Source organism: Drosophila miranda, chromosome 2, assembly GCF_003369915.1.
Source record: "Drosophila miranda strain MSH22 chromosome 2, D.miranda_PacBio2.1, whole genome shotgun sequence".
Classification (NCBI taxonomy): domain Eukaryota; kingdom Metazoa; phylum Arthropoda; class Insecta; order Diptera; family Drosophilidae; genus Drosophila; species Drosophila miranda.
Window position 1 is genome coordinate 18,873,214 of NC_046675.1, and position 18,703 is coordinate 18,891,916.

The 18,703-nt window shown below is 36.5% G+C and overlaps 2 protein-coding genes and 2 long non-coding RNA genes across 4 annotated transcripts; all 4 read left to right on the forward strand.

Annotated features, from left to right (window-relative positions):
* The first annotated feature begins 1,273 nt into the window (after nucleotides 1-1,273).
* LOC117186936 lies at nucleotides 1,274-5,640 on the forward strand. Its single transcript, XM_033388318.1, has 2 exons — nucleotides 1,274-2,533; nucleotides 5,546-5,640. The coding sequence occupies exons 1-2, from the start codon at nucleotides 1,303-1,305 to the stop codon at nucleotides 5,638-5,640; spliced, it is 1,326 nt and encodes a 441-aa protein (XP_033244209.1). The 5' UTR covers nucleotides 1,274-1,302.
* A 31-nt stretch (nucleotides 5,641-5,671) lies between these two features.
* LOC117187361 lies at nucleotides 5,672-6,648 on the forward strand. The gene is made up of 3 exons (XR_004472064.1): nucleotides 5,672-5,791; nucleotides 5,853-6,023; nucleotides 6,610-6,648. It is a non-coding gene; the product is annotated as an uncharacterized LOC117187361 (long non-coding RNA).
* A 1,151-nt stretch (nucleotides 6,649-7,799) lies between these two features.
* LOC117187360 lies at nucleotides 7,800-9,159 on the forward strand. The gene is made up of 4 exons (XR_004472063.1): nucleotides 7,800-7,913; nucleotides 7,975-8,145; nucleotides 8,920-8,973; nucleotides 9,040-9,159. It is a non-coding gene; the product is annotated as an uncharacterized LOC117187360 (long non-coding RNA).
* Nucleotides 9,160-10,661: 1,502 nt separating this feature from the next.
* LOC108153914 lies at nucleotides 10,662-18,662 on the forward strand. The gene is made up of 15 exons (XM_033388319.1): nucleotides 10,662-10,764; nucleotides 11,226-11,279; nucleotides 11,346-11,471; nucleotides 12,290-12,343; nucleotides 12,406-12,525; nucleotides 12,587-12,757; nucleotides 13,682-13,735; nucleotides 13,802-13,927; nucleotides 13,989-14,159; nucleotides 15,403-15,456; nucleotides 15,523-15,642; nucleotides 15,703-15,819; nucleotides 15,981-16,016; nucleotides 16,072-16,197; nucleotides 17,694-18,662. Exons 1-15 carry the CDS (start codon nucleotides 10,662-10,664, stop codon nucleotides 17,735-17,737), a joined length of 1,476 nt encoding a protein of 491 aa, XP_033244210.1. The 3' UTR covers nucleotides 17,738-18,662.
* Nucleotides 18,663-18,703: the final 41 nt, after the last annotated feature.

Sequence of the window (18,703 nt, forward strand, 5' to 3'; positions counted from 1 at the left end):
TCTCGCTTGCAATCCGATCTTAATAACTTTCAGTCATAGTGTTGTGCAAACTTGTTACACCTTAATGCCTCGAAATGCAAAGTTATGCCATTTCATAGTTCTAGCCCCTTGTTGGCTCTATATACCCTTTGTGGTGGTTCTCTTGAGAGAATTACACTGGTGGATGATCTTGGTGTTATATTAAACGCAAAGCTCTGAACAAATTTCTACCATGGTAAATAAGACCATGGGCGTGCTTAGGTTTATAAAAGGTCAAAGGAATTTGACAACCCCTATATAACAAAGACTCTCTATACCTCGCTATTTCGTCCGATTTTAGAATACGGGTCCTGCGTATGGTGCCCTCAGTACAAAGTACACCAGGACCGTAAAGAATCAGTACAGAAAAACTTTTTACTCTTTGCTCCGCGGGGCCTTAACTGGGATGCGGGTGTAAGACTCCCATCTTACTCTAGTAGACTACTATTAGTAAACCTCCCATCCTTAGTTAACCGTAGAAAAATGCTTGGTGTGATATTTATGCACAACTTGATCGGGGGTAACATAGACAGCCCTGATCTGTTGGGCCGCATAATCTTCACGGTTCCTATTAGACTCACTAGAAGTTTTATACCGTTGTTCCTTCCACTTTGTAGATCGAATTATTCCTTGCATGAGCCGTTTAGGGTCTTATGCTCGGATCATAATTCCCTCCACCATATTATATCCACCACTAATTCTCTTCCTCTTATTAAATTACTAATCCTTACACACCTTTCTAGTAATTAGTAGTTGTAGTGGTATTTGTATTTTGATTGCATGCTTAGTTTCTTAGTAAGTTTAGTGCTAATTTTCCTCGAATGTTAGTCTAACAGCTATCTTTCTTGCATGTTCGCGTTCGGTTCGGCTACGCGCCGTGCGTCATGCGGCAGCGCCCCTCGTTCGGTTGGGCGGCAGGAGGGCTGCGTTTTGCCTGAGATCCGCGCGTAACAGCCTTCTGCTGGTTTCACACGGGCCACTTGACGGTGCAGTAGCTGCATCGCCTCTTGAAAGATGCAGTCATTGCATGTAAACGTCCAAGAATTAGATATCAATAAATCGTACCGGTCTTTCGTTTTATTTTTTCAAACTTTTTCGTGCATAGTCCCACTGTGCTACTTGAGATACTTATACATACAGTGTATGGTGTGGGCAATAGCTGTTGGTATGGAAACACATGACATTTCAGGTCACTAGGCACAACCCCAACAAGGATATTTCCTTAGTTAGTTTTCCTTCAACATTTTATGTGAATAGTTCGTTATTGGAGACTATCATCTTAATATGACGGAAAAAAGTTTACCAAGAGTTCCTGAGGGACTACGGGACCTAATGAAGATGTATGCTAAAGAAGTTTTACGTCAAAAGCCTGAAAACCTATACAAATTCTCTGCCGATTTTTTTAATTTGATTGTTACCGAAAAATCGAACCGAGTGATGCGTAAATACGAGCCAATACAAACATATGAAAGCATGATAAAAAACCGTATTCAACAGCAGGTGCCACTTTCACTCGTATTTCATATAATTCCGGAAAACCTTACAGAGCTAATAAAACAATTCATTAAGGCAGTTCTAAAAGAAAGCCCGGACAATATTTACATATTCGCACAGGAATACTTTCAAAAGCTCTCGGAGGACAAATCGATACATACTGAATACACTAAATATACGGAATACGAAGGGTCATTGAGGGACAAAGAGCCATTTAAATCTGTAGCAAAGGTAACTTGTCAATGTGGACGTACAATAACCGCTGATGCAGCAGAAGTACAGAATAATTACAGCATTTCAAGTACCATGATTCCTTTAAATGATTGTACTTCAATAGCTGAAGCAAAGAAGGAAAATCAAAAAATATACGATCACAACTGTTTAAAAGCAGTCATCATAATTCAAAGAAATTTTCGCCTGTATAAAATTCAAAAGAAAATAAGTTCTGACAAGGAAAAATACGACAAAGAATATTTACGTGCAGTTTTCTTGATTCAAAGGCTATTTCGCTGCTACTTGGCCAAAAAGAGATTTGAAAAACGAAAGGATTCAGAAAAGGAAAAACGACGTAATGATACCCATAGTACTAGAGATTATATACAAGCAGTCATTGTTATCCAACGACAATATCGTCGATATTTAAATAAAATTCGTCAGAAAAATCGATTTAAAAATGGTTCTTTTGGCTTAGTGACAGCAGCCATCATTATTCAAAGAGCATTTCGAAGGATGGTTGATGCGCGGAGGGTCAAGGGAAATGTGCCTGACGTTGTAGATAATCGTGAAGAGTTAAACGATATTTATTCTGAGACATGTTCATACAATTCTATATCGACGGCACCCCTATCAACCGATTCGACCTCTGAGCACAAAGATTTTGTTAATACAAATTTTGAAGACTTTGTCCAAAACACAATAAAGATGCAGGAGGAAGTAGACAACAATAACCCTTGCCAAATTCTTGAAAACGAGTATGCTGCTATTAAAAAAGACGAAAACTTGACGAAAGTACAGAAAAACGGTAAAAACTTTACATTTTAACAGTTTAGCGTGAGAAGCTAACGAATGCATTACATTTTATTTTTTTTCATCACAAATTTACAAAAAAATGTTTGTCAGACCAATGTGGCAGGCAAATGTTTATGAATCAGTAAAAAAGGAGAGCTCTGATTCATAGAAAAGGTCCGTGAGGAAGAACGATCTCTGAAATCTTTTTCCGAGTCCCTAAGCAATGCTTCTCCAATATTCGATTGAGGAACAGGGTCCCTGCACTGCGTTAGAGTGCACCCTTCCGGTGCAGCGCACAGTCGATTTTTTCGACATTATTTTTTCGAAGAAAACGGTCGTTTTATTACAGTCAATAGAGACCGCTACTTAAATATTAAATTCCTTTTAGCTCTGTTTGGGTTGGCCAGTGAAACTTGTCACAAAGCAGGCCTGTTGTCGCGAAATTGGAGAGAAAACGAGGGGGAACGTTGTGAGTTGCTGCGGAAACCGCAACTCTACATTTATACCCGATACTTAGTCAGTATGGCTCTCCTCCGGCAGACGCCGCTAATATTAAGCGACACGACAAAGAGTGCGTGCGAGAGAGACAGAAAATCCGTCTGAGCGTGACGTCGGGCGCTGCGTAGCCACTGCAAATTGGCTATAAAAATGATCCGATCTGATCCAGATTCAGATTCTGGGTATAATAATTATACGATCTAGTTCAGATTTTACATTCTAGAACTTATAGTCATCTTCTACGATTCTGCGTTTTAAGTTTTCTTGTATCTTTGAAATTGTGGATGCCACAGATTTTCGCCCTTTGTGGAGGCGGAAGTGGGCGTATTTTAATATAAATCTAATATACCCGAATACTCATTTTGAGTATCGGCTATAATTAACTAACACGATAATGAAAAGAGAATCGACGTTCTGCTTAGTTTCAAGTTCTCGCAACCTTACTGCATATGACCTTCAGCCCAGCTCTCAGAAGTCGAAGGATACAAAATTTAGTTACACCCTTCCGGAATGACATACAGATATGTTCACAATATGACCAAGAAAGAATGCATACATATTTGTGGTGAAAGTGGATGTGTGTAACACTCAGAAGTAATCGTTTTCGACACCAAAAAGTATATATATTCTTGATCAGCATCAATATCTGAGTCGATATAGCCATGTCTGTCGGTCTGTCCGTCCTTATGACCGCCTAGTGCTCAGAGACTATAAGAGCTAGAGAGCTAGTCAATTAGTGGTAGTTGATCACCGCTGCTAAGACCTTAAAAGAAAAGTCTAGACATTTGCGAGTTGAGTTGTAAATTCAAACTAAATTTTCTTCTTAAAATCAGATCCTTATATATGATTTGACAATGAGACAATAGGAGGTACAATTTTGTATTCTATAACTATCGTTAGACATACGCAAAGGATATATTTTACTCCGAGTGTCTATTTGAGTGCATGCTTACATTAGTGTTATTTTAGGACTTCATTGGTTAAGTGTGTTCTTCACTTGTGTTTTGTTGTAGTATTTATTAATGGGGTAAAGATCTCTGTTTACACCTGAGCAGTCATAACTTGTCTACTTTATGTCATTTCTTTAGAGATCAGTTTTTTCGATACATGAGTGAATGAGTACAATAATAAGTTTATGCTTGAACATTCTGCAAGGGGGCCGAATGTGGAGTGGTTTTGACGATAATATGTTCATGTTTAAACAACCGCCATATAACTTAAAGCTTAACTGGAAATATAAGTGACTTGTTGGGATGTTGCAGGTGCGGTGTTTAAATTTTCTCAAACATTTTGAGAGTATCGGAAAACTTAGATATAGCTCTATAATTCCTTGCGTCAGACTGGCATGGATGGGGGGAAGCATGAAGTACAATGGATAGGGTAAAGTTTATTAACGTAACTTCACCGAGATTAGTGACCGACGTTGTAAGGGACCAGCACCTTTGCCCCGACAGTAAAAAAACCGGAAACAGCTGATCGCCTCTATAGATCGCCTCGAATTGTGTGTGACGGGGGGATCAAACAAGCTTATTTATTTATAGGAAATATTTGTGGAAGGAATTAACTAACATGTATTTTTTGTATTTATATGGCAACTCGTGGCGGAAGGCAAGCCATGGGCTCTACTGCAAATGTTATTACGTGTGACTGTTGTTTCGCGATGGCCAATATCGCATTGAGGGAAATGAATATAACAATATTCGCAATACTTTTCACAAGCTCCTAAACAATCACTTATTAGCACACCTTCTGAAATATGAAGTTGTAATTAATCATATAAAAAGAACTTGCTGACCCGGCAATCAATTTACTGCAGTACTGTGAACTGTTTCTGTTGCTAAGAAAGATGTCATTTGCAATCATGAATTGAATAAGCGGATGGAGCGAATGATTCTGTTGGTTTCTCAACTATAGATGCCTGTCATTTTCCTGATGCATTGTCTTTTAACTCATGTGTGAACTTGGACTCATGACAATGTGGACATTCTTTGTCCACAGCATCAATCAGCAATTTCGGGTGAGCGGAATTTTTATTATCTGGCTCGAACTCAGATGCGAGACGAAGAAGTGAGGCGAATGTGATATTGATCACTCACTTATTTGCGTTTTCTGGCATTTTCTAGGTGAAATTCAATTATATTAAGGCGCGCTTGTCTCCGTTCCAATTGTCGTTGTTGATTTCATCCCTCTTGTACCTCTACAATTGCGATGTGCTCACACGAACAATTTCGTTATGTTTTTTCTGCTCCACTATTTCGCATGTCTATTGCTTTATTTTTGGAGGGCCCAATGCCATTGTTCACTATCACCGACACACAAATTAACCAACTGGCTGTTCTTACTGATGAAAATTGGTATGAAAACCTTTCACAGCCACAATTCACAAAGCCACCTACATCAAATCATACGTGATTATTTGTACGTTTTGTATGGGATATTTGGATATTGTTCATACAAAAATACTAAAATCCTAATTAAAAACTTTTAAATGAGTGAAAATATTATTTGTAATGGATTTATTTTACAGATGATCTTATAATCAATGAAATTCCAGGCGTCATAGAACTATCGGACTTGACCAGTAAGTTATTCTTAAAATTACATATCATATATGAAACATAAATAGTATATGTACATCTTAATTCAGCAAGGAGTATATCTGAAATAGTTGATAATTCGCTATCCGAAAACGGAGATTTTGATATTGTAACGCATCCTGTGTCTGAACAATACAATGAACCACAAAAAAAGTTGGAAGATGAGGACAATGCCAGTAAGTTTTTTCAATCAAGTATTTCAAAGTGGGAATTTCTTTTATTTATTATTTTTTTCAGCCGGAAAAACTGATAAAGATAATGGTACCAAGAAAGATTTCGAAGTTTTACCTGATAAAGATGAACAAACCATAGAAATTGGGTCCGAAATTTCTGAATCTGGACATAGATTTCCAGGTGAACAAGACGTCGAAAATCCTGTCAGTTCTGCCCCTCCAAAGGAATTAGATGGTAATTTTTCCTTCTCTGCTGCAAATGTTATTACGTGTGACTGTTATTTTGGGAGGGCCAATGAATATAACGATGTTCACAATGCTTTTCACAAGCTCATAAACAATCACTTATTAGGACGCCTTCTGAAGTATGAAGTTGTAATTTTTATATATAAAAAGAACTGGCTGACCCGGTAAACAATTTACTGCAGTACTATGAACTGTTTCTCTTGCTACGAAAGATGTCATTTGCAATCATGAATTGAATGAGCGAATGATTCTGTTGGTTTTTCACCTATAGATGCCTGCATTTTTCCTGATGCATTGTCTTCTAACTCATGTGTGAACTTGAACGCATGACAATGTCGACATTCTTTGTCCACAGCATCAAACAGCAATTTCGGGTGAGCGGAATTTTCAATATCTGGCTCGAACTCAATGTTGGATGGTGTGAAAATAGTTATGAACCTTATCGCAGTCCTAAGTAATAGACAAACAAAATTTGTTTAAATCGGATTAGCCGCTTGGGAAGAACATATCAAAAACACCGGGAGAAGAGATATGCATATATATATTTTTTTATTTATAATGGATTTATTTTACAGGCGATCTAAAAATCAATGAAATTCCAGGCCTATTAGAACTATCGGATTTGACCAGTAAGTTATTCTTAAAATTACATATCATATATGAAACATAAATAATATACTTCTACATACAGAAATTAGTATATCTGAAATAGTTGATAATTCGTTATGCAAAAATGGAGAATCTGATATTACAACGCATCCTGTTTCTGAACAAAAAAATGGACTTACCTTGGAAGATGAGGACAATGCCAGTAAGTTTTTTCAATCAAGTATTTCGAAGTGGGAATTTCTTCTATTTATTATTATTTTCAGCCGGAAAATCAGAAAAGGATAATGGTGCCGAGAAAGAGTTTGATGTTTTACCTGATAAAGATGAACCCATAGTAATTGGGTCCGAAATTTCTGAATCTGGACATAGATTTCCAGGTGAACAAGACGTCGAAATTCCTGTCAGTTCTGCCCATCCAAAGGAATTAGATGGTAATTCTTCCTTCTCTGCTGCAAATATTATTACGTGTGACTGTTATTTTGGGAGGGCCAACTCCGCAATGAGGGGAATGAATACAACGATATTCACAATACTTTTCACAAGCTCATAAGCAACCACTTATTAGGACACCTTCTAATGTATGAAGTTGTAATTTTTATATATAAGAAGAACTGGCTGACCCGGTAAACAATTTACTGCAGTACTATGAACTGTTTCTCTTGCTACGAAAGATGTCATTTGCAATCATGAATTGAATGAGCGAATCATTCTGTTGGTTTTTCAACTATAGATGCCTGCATTTTTCCTGATGCATTGTCTTCTAACTCATGTGTGAACTTGAACGCATGACAATGTCGACATTCTTTGTCCACAGCATCAAACAGCAATTTCGGGTGAGCGGAATTTTCAATATCTGGCTCGAACTCAATGTTGGATGGTGTGAAAATAGTTAAAAACCTTATCGCAGTCCTAAGTAATAGACAAACAAAATTTTTTTAAATCTGATTAGCCGTTTGGTAAGTACAGATCAAAAACACCGGGAGAAGAGATATGGATATATATATTTTTTTATTTATAATGGATTTATTTTACAGGCGATCTAAAAATCAATGAAATTCCAGGCCTAATAGAACTATCGGATTTGACCAGTAAGTTATTCTTAAAATTACATATCATATATGAAACATAAATAATATACATCTACATACAGAAATTAGTATATCTGAAATAGTTGATAATTCGTTATGCGAAAATGGAGAATCTGATATTACAACGCATACTGTTTCTGAACAAACAAATGGACTTACCTTGGAAGATGAGGACAATGCCAGTAAGTTTTTTCAATCAAGTATTTCGAAGTGGGAATTTCTTCTATTTATTATTTTTTTCAGCCGGAAAATCAAAAAAGGATAATGGTGCCGAGAAAGAGTTTGATGTTTTACCTGATAAAGATGAACAACCCATAGTAATTGGGTCCGAAATTTCTGAATCTGGACATAGATTTCCAGGTGAACAAGAAGTCGAAATTCCTGTCAGTTCTGCCCCTCCAAAGGAATTATATGGTAATTTTTCCTTCTCTGCTGCAAATATTATTACGTGTGACTGTAAACTATTTACTGCAGTACTATGAACTGTTTCTCTTGCTACGAAAGATGTCATTTGCAATCATGAATTGAATGAGCGAATGATTCTGTTGGTTTTTCAACTATAGATGCCTGCATTTTTCCTGATGCATTGTCTTCTAACTCATGTGTGAACTTGAACGCATGACAATGTCGACATTCTTTGTCCACAGCATCAAACAGCAATTTCGGGTGAGCGGAATTTTCAATATCTGTCTCGAACTCAAATACGAGGCGAAAAAGTGAGGCGATTGTCAGTGGTTATACTTGTTTGCGTTGTCTGGCATTTTCTATGTGAATTTTAATTACATTCAGGCGCGCTTGTCTCCGTTCCAATTGTCGTTGTTGATTTCATCCCTCTTGTGCCTCTACAATTGCGATGTGCTCACACGCACTATTTCGTTATGCTGTTGGATTCGTTTGCCTGTTCTTTCTGCTCTACTATTTCGCATGTCTATTTCATTTTATGGTAGGCACAATGACATTGTTCACTATAACACACACAAATTAACCAAGTGGCTGTTCTTACTGATGAAAATCGGTATGCAAACCTTTCACAGCCACAAATCATAAAGCCACATACATCAAATCATACTTGATTATGTATACGTTTTGTATGGGATATTTGGATATTATTCATACAAAAATACTAAAATCCTAATTAAAAAATTTTGAATGAGTGAAAATATTATTTGTAATGGATTTATTTTACAGGCGATCTTATAATCAATGAAATTCCAGGCGTCATAGAACTATCAGACTTGACCAGTAAGTTATTCTTAAAATTACATATCATATATGAAACATAAATAGTATAAGTACATCTTAATTCAGCAAGGAGTATATCTGAAATAGTTGATAATTCGTTATCCGAAAACGGAGATTTTGATATTGTAACGCATCCTGTGGCTGAACAATACAATGAACCACAAAAAAAGTTGGAAGATGAGGACAATGCCAGTAAGTTTTTTCAATCAAGTATTTCAAAGTGGGAATTTCTTTTATTTATTATTGTTTTCAGCCGGAAAAACTGATAAAGATAATGGTACCAAGAAAGATTTCGAAGTTTTACCTGATAAAGATGAACAAACCATAGAAATTGGGTCCGAAATTTCTGAATCTGGACATAGATTTCCAGGTGAACAAGACGTCGAAAATCCTGTCAGTTCTGCCCCTCCAAAGGAATTAGATGGTAATTTTTCCTTCTCTGCTGCAAATGTTATTACGTGTGACTGTTATTTTGGGAGGGCCAATGAATATAACGATGTTCACAATGCTTTTCACAAGCTCATAAACAATCACTTATTAGGACGCCTTCTGAAGTATGAAGTTGTAATTTTTATATATAAAAAGAACTGGCTGACCCGGTAAACAATTTACTGCAGTACTATGAACTGTTTCTCTTGCTACGAAAGATGTCATTTGCAATCATGAATTGAATGAGCGAATGATTCTGTTGGTTTTTCACCTATGGATGCCTGCATTTTTCCTGATGCATTGTCTTCTAACTCATGTGTGAACTTGAACGCATGACAATGTCGACATTCTTTGTCCACAGCATCAAACAGCAATTTCGGGTGAGCGGAATTTTCAATATCTGGCTCGAACTCAATGTTGGATATTGTGAAAATAGTTAAAAACCTTATCGCAGTCCTAAGTAATAGACAAACAAAATTTTTTTAAATCTGATTGGCCGTTTGGGAAGTACAGATCAAAAACACCGGGAGAAGAGATATGGATATATATATTTTTTTATTTATAATGGATTTATTTTACAGGCGATCTAAAAATCAATGAAATTCCAAGCCTAATAGAACTATCGGATTTGACCAGTAAGTTATTCTTAAAATTACATATCATATATGAAACATAAATAATATACATCTACATACAGAAATTAGTATATCTGAAATAGTTGATAATTCATTATGCGAAAATGGAGAATCTGATATTACAACGCATACTGTTTCTGAACAAACAAATGGACTTACCTTGGAAGATGAGGACAATGCCAGTAAGTTTTTTCAATAAAGTATTTCGAAGTGGGGATTTCTTCTATTTATTATTTTTTTCAGCCGGAAAATCAAAAAAGGATAATGGTGCCGAGAAAGAGTTTGATGTTTTACCTGATAAAGATGAACAACCCATAGTAATTGGGTCCGAAATTTCTGAATCTGGACATAGATTTCCAGGTGAACAAGAAGTCGAAATTCCTGTCAGTTCTGCCCCTCCAAAGGAATTATATGGTAATTTTTCCTTCTCTGCTGCAAATATTATTACGTGTGACTGTAAACTATTTACTGCAGTACTATGAACTGTTTCTCTTGCTACGAAAGATGTCATTTGCAATCATGAATTGAATGAGCGAATGATTCTGTTGGTTTTTCAACTATAGATGCCTGCATTTTTCCTGATGCATTGTCTTCTAACTCATGTGTGAACTTGAACGCATGACAATGTCGACATTCTTTGTCCACAGCATCAAACAGCAATTTCGGGTGAGCGGAATTTTCAATATCTGTCTCGAACTCAAATACGAGGCGAAAAAGGGAGGCGATTGTCAGTGGTTATACTTGTTTGCGTTGTCTGGCATTTTCTATGTGAATTTTAATTACATTCAGGCGCGCTTGTCTCCGTTCCAATTGTCGTTGTTGATTTCATCCCTCTTGTGCCTCTACAATTGCGATGTGCTCACACGCACTATTTCGTTATGCTGTTGGATTCGTTTGCCTGTTCTTTCTGCTCTACTATTTCGCATGTCTATTTCATTTTATGGTAGGCACAATGACATTGTTCACTATAACACACACAAATTAACCAAGTGGCTGTTCTTACTGATGAAAATCGGTATGCAAACCTTTCACAGCCACAAATCATAAAGCCACATACATCAAATCATACTTGATTATGTGTACGTTTTGTATGGGATATTTGGATATTATTCATACAAAAATACTAAAATCCTAATTAAAAAATTTTGAATGAGTGAAAATATTATTTGTAATGGATTTATTTTACAGGCGATCTTATAATCAATGAAATTCCAGGCGTCATAGAACTATCGGACTTGACCAGTAAGTTATTCTTAAAATTACATATCATATATGAAACATAAATAGTATAAGTACATCTTAATTCAGCAAGGAGTATATCTGAAATAGTTGATAATTCGTTATCCGAAAACGGAGATTTTGATATTGTAACGCATCCTGTGGCTGAACAATACAATGAACCACAAAAAAAGTTGGAAGATGAGGACAATGCCAGTAAGTTTTTTCAATCAAGTATTTCGAAGTGGGAATTTCTATTATTAATTATTTTTTTCAGCCGGAAAAACTAATAAAGATAATGGTACCAAGAAAGAGTTCGAAGTTTTACCTGATAAAGATGAACAAACCATAGTAATTGGGTCCGAAATTTCTGAATCTGGACATAGATTTTCAGGTGAACAAGACGTCGAAAATCCTGTCAGTTCTGCCCCTCCAAAGGAATTAGATGGTAATTTTTCCTTCTCTGCTGCAAATGTTATTACGTGTGACTGTTATTTTGGGAGGGCCAATGAATATAACGATGTTCACAATGCTTTTCACAAGCTCATAAACAATCACTTATTAGGACACCTTCTGAAGTATGAAGTTGTAATTTTTATATATAAGAAGAACTGGCTGACCCGGTAAACAATTTACTGCAGTACTATGAACTGTTTCTCTTGCTACGAAAGATGTCATTTGCAATCATGAATTGAATGAGCCAATGATTCTGTTGGTTTTTCACCTATAGATGCCTGCATTTTTCCTGATGCATTGTCTTCTAACTCATGTGTGAACTTGAACGCATGACAATGTCGACATTCTTTGTCCACAGCATCAAACAGCAATTTCGGGTGAGCGGAATTTTCAATATCTGGCTCGAACTCAATGTTGGATATTGTGAAAATAGTTAAAAACCTTATCGCAGTCCTAAGTAATAGACAAACAAAATTTTTTTAAATCTGATTAGCCGTTTGGGAAGAACAGATCAAAAACACCGGGAGAAGAGATATGGATATATATATTTTTTTATTTATAATGGATTTATTTTACAGGCGATCTAAAAATCAATGAAATTCCAAGCCTAATAGAACTATCGGATTTGACCAGTAAGTTATTCTTAAAATTACATATCATATATGAAACATAAATAATATACATCTACATACAGAAATTAGTATATCTGAAATAGTTGATAATTCGTTATGCGAAAATGGAGAATCTGATATTACAACGCATCCTGTTTCTGAACAAAAAAATGGACTTACCTTGGAAGATGAGGACAATGCCAGTAAGTTTTTTCAATCAAGTATTTCGAAGTGGGGATTTCTTCTATTTATTATTTTTTTCAGCCGGAAAATCAAAAAAGGATAATGGTGCCGAGAAAGAGTTTGATGTTTTACCTGATAAAGATGAACAACCCATAGTAATTGGGTCCGAAATTTCTGAATCTGGACATAGATTTCCAGGTGAACAAGACGTCGAAAATCCTGTCAGTTCTGCCCCTCCAAAGGAATTAGATGGTAATTTTTCCTTCTCTGCTGCAAATATTATTACGTGTGACTCTTATTTTGGGAGGGCCAATTCCGCAATGAGGGGAATGAATATAACGATATTCACAATACTTTTCACAAGCTCATAAACAATCACTTATTAGGACACCTTCTAATGTATGAAGTTGTAATTTTTATATATAAGAAGAACTGGCTGACCCGGTAAACAATTTACTGCAGTACTGTGAACTGTTTCTGTTGTTACGAAAGATGTCATTTGCAATCATGAATTGAATGAGCGAATGATTCTGTTGGTTTTTCAACTATAGATGCCTGCATTTTTCCTGATGCATTGTCTTCTAACTCATGTGTGAACTTGGACGCATGACAATGTCGACATTCTTTGTCCACAGCATCAAACAGCAATTTCGGGTGAGCGGAATTTTCAATATCTGTCTCGAACTCAAATACGAGGCGAAAAAGTGAGGCGATTGTCAGTGGTTATACTTGTTTGCGTTGTCTGGCATTTTCTATGTGAATTTTAATTACATTCAGGCGCGCTTGTCTCCGTTCCAATTGTCGTTGTTGATTTCATCCCTCTTGTGCCTCTACAATTGCGATGTGCTCACACGCACTATTTCGTTATGCTGTTGGATTCGTTTGCCTGTTCTTTCTGCTCTACTATTTCGCATGTCTATTTCATTTTATGGTAGGCACAATGACATTGTTCACTATAACACACACAAATTAACAAAGTGGCTGTTCTTACTGATGAAAATCGGTATGCAAACCTTTCACAGCCACAAATCATAAAGCCACATACATCAAATCATACTTGATTATGTGTACGTTTTGTATGGGATATTTGGATATTATTCATACAAAAATACTAAAATCCTAATTAAAAAATTTTGAATGAGTGAAAATATTATTTGTAATGGATTTATTTTACAGATGATCTTATAATCAATGAAATTCCAGGCGTCATAGAACTATCGGACTTGACCAGTAAGTTATTCTTAAAATTACATATCATATATGAAACATAAATAGTATAAGTACATCTTAATTCAGCAAGGAGTATATCTGAAATAGTTGATAATTCGTTATCCGAAAACGGAGATTTTGATATTGTAACGCATCCTGTGGCTGAACAATACAATGAACCACAAAAAAAGTTGGAAGATGAGGACAATGCCAGTAAGTTTTTTCAATCAAGTATTTCGAAGTGGGAATTTCTATTATTTATTATTTTTTTCAGCCGGAAAAACTAATAAAGATAATGGTACCAAGAAAGAGTTCGAAGTTTTACCTGATAAAGATGAACAAACCATAGTAATTGGGTCCGAAATTTCTGAATCTGGACATAGATTTCCAGGTGAACAGGACGTCGAAAATCCTGTCAGTTCTGCCCCTCCAAAGGAATTAGATGGTAATTTTTCCTTCTCTGCTGCAAATGTTATTACGTGTGACTGTTATTTTGGGAGGGCCAATGAATATAACGATATTCACAATACTTTTCACAAGCTCATAAACAATCACTTATTAGCACACCTTCTCAAATATGAAGTTGTAATTAATTATATAAAAAGAACTGGCTGACCCGGAAAACAATTTACTGCAGTACTATGAACTGTTTCTGTTGCTACGAAAGATGTCATTTGCAATCATGAATTGAATGAGCGAATGATTCTGTTGGTTTTTCAACTATAGATGCCTGCATTTTTCCTGATGCATTGTCTTCTAACTCATGTGTGAACTTGAACGCATGACAATGTCGACATTCTTTGTCCACAGCATCAAACAGCAATTTCGGGTGAGCGGAGTTTTCAATATCTGTCTCGAACTCAAATACGAGGCGAAAAAGTGAGGCGATTGTCAGTGGTTATACTTGTTTGCGTTGTCTGGCATTTTCTATGTGAATTTTAATTACATTCAGGCGCGCTTGTCTCCGTTCCACACACAAATTAACCAAGTAATAGACAAACAAAGTTTTATAAAAATCGGTTTAGCCGTTTGGAAAGAACAGAACCACAAACACCGAGGGATGAGATATGTATATATAGTTAAATATCCGCAACTCGATTTTAAGTTTTTAAAAAAGATTTTTATTTTACAAACTTAATATCTTTATGTCACTAGATTTAAATGAATTCCCCGACTTGACTGTGGGTCTGCTTGTCTCAAACGGAACTGATTTCTCTATTGTTGGCTCTTGGAGCTCTCGACTCTGTCTTCGGGCGTTGCTTTCCTCGGCTGCATCTTCGTATCGGTGGCGTACGTGCCTGGATCGATATTTGGGGATGCGTTGGCTTTGATGAAAGGCATCCGCTGCTGGCGATCGGTGTTGCATTACATGAGGGAGCTAGGAATGTGATACTCCTTGGTTTTATGTCTAGCTCTGATTGGTCCTCATGAGTGGCGTGATTCTAAAGAATCGGTTTCTCGAGAGTGGCGTGATTCTGGCGTTAATGAATCAATGGAGTCCATTGTTTATATTATGGGACTCTAGCTTGGACTGTGGGAAGAATCAGTTATTGATTCTTGAGTGGTGTCCTGTTACTTTTGTGGATGGGGTGGGTGAATTGGACATAAACATAATGTGTATGTGAAGTGGAGAATTATGGATATGTCACTATATATATTATTTTATTTTTAATGGATTTATTTTACAGACAATCTTATAATCAATGAAATTCCAGGCGTCATAGAACTATCGGAGTTGACCAGTAAGTTATCCTTAAAATTACATATCATATATGAAACATAAATAATATATCTACATCTAAATACAGAAAGGAGTATATCTGAAATAGTTGATAATTCATTATGCGAAAATGGAGAATCTAGTATTGTAACGCATCCTGTTTCTGAACAACACAATGGACTTAATTTGGAAGATAACGATAATGGCAGTAAGTTTTTGCCTTGAAGTATTTCGAAGGGGAATTCCTTATATTTATAAGCATTTCCAGCCGGTAAATCAACTATAGTTATTGGTGCCAGGACAAAACCCGATTTTTTACCTGATGAAGTTGAAGAAACCACAGTAATTGGGTCCGAAATTTCGGAATCTAAGCATCGTTTTCCAGGTGAGCAAGGAATTGCAACTCTTGTTAGTTCTGCCCCTTCCCAAGGATAATATCTCCTTCTCTACTGCAATTGCGGTCTCACCTTCACCTCACACCTTCTGAAACATGAAGATAAAATTAATTGTATAAAAATTGTGATTTTGAATTAATTTATCTTACAGATGATCCTATTAGCAATACAATCTCGAATTTGACCAGTAAGTGACATTTTACAGTTATATGAAACCTATGTAAATAAACATCTAATCACAGAAAGGAGTGTAACTGGAATAGATGATAATGCATTATCAGAAAATGGAGAATTTGATATTGTTACGCATCCGATTTCTGAACGACCCAATGGATTACAAATAAATTTTAAAGATGACGATAATACCAGTAAGTTTTTTTTAATCAATTTTTTTGGGGTGAGCTCTAAATATTATGTTTTTCTGAGTATCAAGTAAAAATGACTCTGATGACACTGGCTAATCCGATGTGTTGGCCGTTAAAAGAAAACATATGGGATTCGAAATTTCTGCGCTGCAGATTCACATCACACTATGTGAAGAGGGTGTTTATTATGGTCCTCTATTATTTATACGCGATACTCAAAATGATTATAGGGGTGTATTAGATTTGTGGTGAAAGTGGATGTGGAAGGAAGCGTTTCCGACCCTATAAAGTATATATATTCTTGATCAGCATCAATAGCCGAGTCGATTGAGCCATGTCTGTCTGTCCGTCTGTCCGTCCGTCCCTATGAGCGCTTAGTGCTCAAAGACTATTGCTTGGACGTTGACATGCAATGACTGCATCTTACAAGAGGCGATGCAATTTCTGCACCGTCAAGTGGCCCGTGTGACACCAGCAGAAGGCTGTTACGCGCGGATCCCAGGCAAATCGCAGCCCTCCTCCCGCCCAACCGACCGAGGGGCTCTGCCGTATGACGCGCGGTGCGTAGTCGAACCAAACATGTACATGCAGGAAAGATAGTTATAACACTAATATTCGAGGAAAGAAACTACTAAGAAACTAAACATGCATTCAAAATACATTTACGAATACCACTACAATTACTAATTACTAGAAAGGTGAAAAAGGGTTAGTAATTTAATAAGAGGAAGATAATAAGTGGTGGATATAATATGGTAGAGGGAATTATGATCCGAGCATACGACCCTAAACGGTTCATGCAAGGAATAATTCGATCTACAAAGTGGAAGGAACAACGGTATAAAATTTCTAGTGAGTCTAATAGGAACCGTGAAGATTATGCGGCCCAACAGATCAGGGCTGTCTATGTCACCCCCGATCAAGTTGTGCATAAATATCACACCAAGCATTTTTCTACGGTTAACTAAGGATGGGAGGTTTACTAATAGCAGTTTACTAGAGTAAGATAGGAGTCTCACACTCGCATCCCAGTGAATGCCCCGCATTGCAAAGAGTAAAACAGTTTTTCTGTACTAATTCCATACGGCCCTGGTGTACTTTGTACAGAGGGCACCATACGCAGGAGCCGTATTCTAAAATCGGACGAACTAGCGAGGTATAGAGAGTCTTTGTTATATAGGGGTCGTCAAATTCCTTTGACCACCTCTTTATAAACCCAAGCACGCCCACGGTCTTATTTACCATGGTAGAAATGATGAAGCTTATCTGACCTTGGATTCGTGTTCAGGTCCCCAAAATACATAGGGATATGATACTCTGGTCAGCCGCGCACGACACTTTATTTTTCTGTGGGGTTGTGTTATTATTTACGACGCATCTTTAATAGTCTATTGTCTTAAAAAGGAAATGTCGGAATTCCGAAATTAGCTTTTATCAACTGTTGGAAAATGGAAAACCATACAGTCATTTCTTGTATTTTTTAATATTTTTACACAAAGGTGCTGTTCAGTATAGACCGGATGTAAATACTGGTAAGAGTTAATAGCGCAAATATGTTATAATTTTTTTTTTAAATTAGCAGAAAGGTTCTACAGTGCTTGTATCTAATCAATTATTTGGCACCCACAATTTTAACAACGACACTATTGAGATTAAAAATAAAAAAACAGCTAAGTTGCCTATCCCTAAGCTCAAACACAAAGAAATTGGCTCCGTTCAGAACAGTCGTTTTATACCTAGACCTGTTGCTGAACTGCAGCTTAAGTCATTCAAAAGTCTCACCGACAAAGGGACCTGGTACGAAATTTATACAGATTTCGAGATGAATCAATCATTGGCTTACGCAGACACAGGCGAAGTAAAAAACACAAGAGAAGTTCCCATCAAGGACCTTGGAAAAAATGCATCTAATATGAGCACAGAAACCGAAGTAACTAAAGTTAAGAGAGCAATTTCATATTTTATTTCATTCGATAAATCGGATAATGGAAATCGCAGGTACAAAGTATCAAACAAGTCTCCTTTCAAAACAAATATACACGGTCAAATCGACAAACTAATTCCTTTGGACGATAGTTCACGCTCTAATATGTTGGGCCCGGATTTGATAATTAATGAATATAGAGAGATTGAAGATCAAACGGCAGATCCGGATTACCAACAACAACCAGGAGTAGCCAAGCTGCAAACTATACTTGAACTTAATGAAAGTGATATCATAACTGATAACAGAGTTACAGAACTTGAATTGGGTAAGACAGATAAAGTTGGTACAAAAGAATATGACTTAATGAATGATGAAAATATTTCCGGGGGACGTCTCTTTGATTTAAGTAGTAGAACCAAAGTCGTCCGAGAAGCGTCATTAACACGATCTAAATAGAATAAGACTAATTCATATGAAACATTCTCCATATATAATACTGACATTTCCAAACTCACACTATGTGATCACACAGACAGTACATAAACACTGCAAGAATGGGTTTGTGGTCAACAGATAGATTAA

Bases quoted from the DNA above. Each gene is read 5' to 3' on its own strand.
- LOC117186936 (XM_033388318.1), top strand. From the start codon at position 1,303: ATGACGGAAAAAAGTTTACCAAGAGTTCCTGAGGGACTACGGGACCTA. The intron at 2,534-5,545 runs GTAAAAACTTTA...TTTATTTTACAG, and splicing joins GACGAAAGTACAGAAAAACG to ATGATCTTATAATCAATGAA.
- LOC108153914 (XM_033388319.1), top strand. From the start codon at position 10,662: ATGTCGACATTCTTTGTCCACAGCATCAAACAGCAATTTCGGGTGAGC. The intron at 13,928-13,988 runs GTAAGTTTTTTC...TATTTTTTTCAG, and splicing joins GGAAGATGAGGACAATGCCA to CCGGAAAAACTAATAAAGAT. The intron at 16,017-16,071 runs GTAAGTGACATT...ATCTAATCACAG, and splicing joins TACAATCTCGAATTTGACCA to AAAGGAGTGTAACTGGAATA.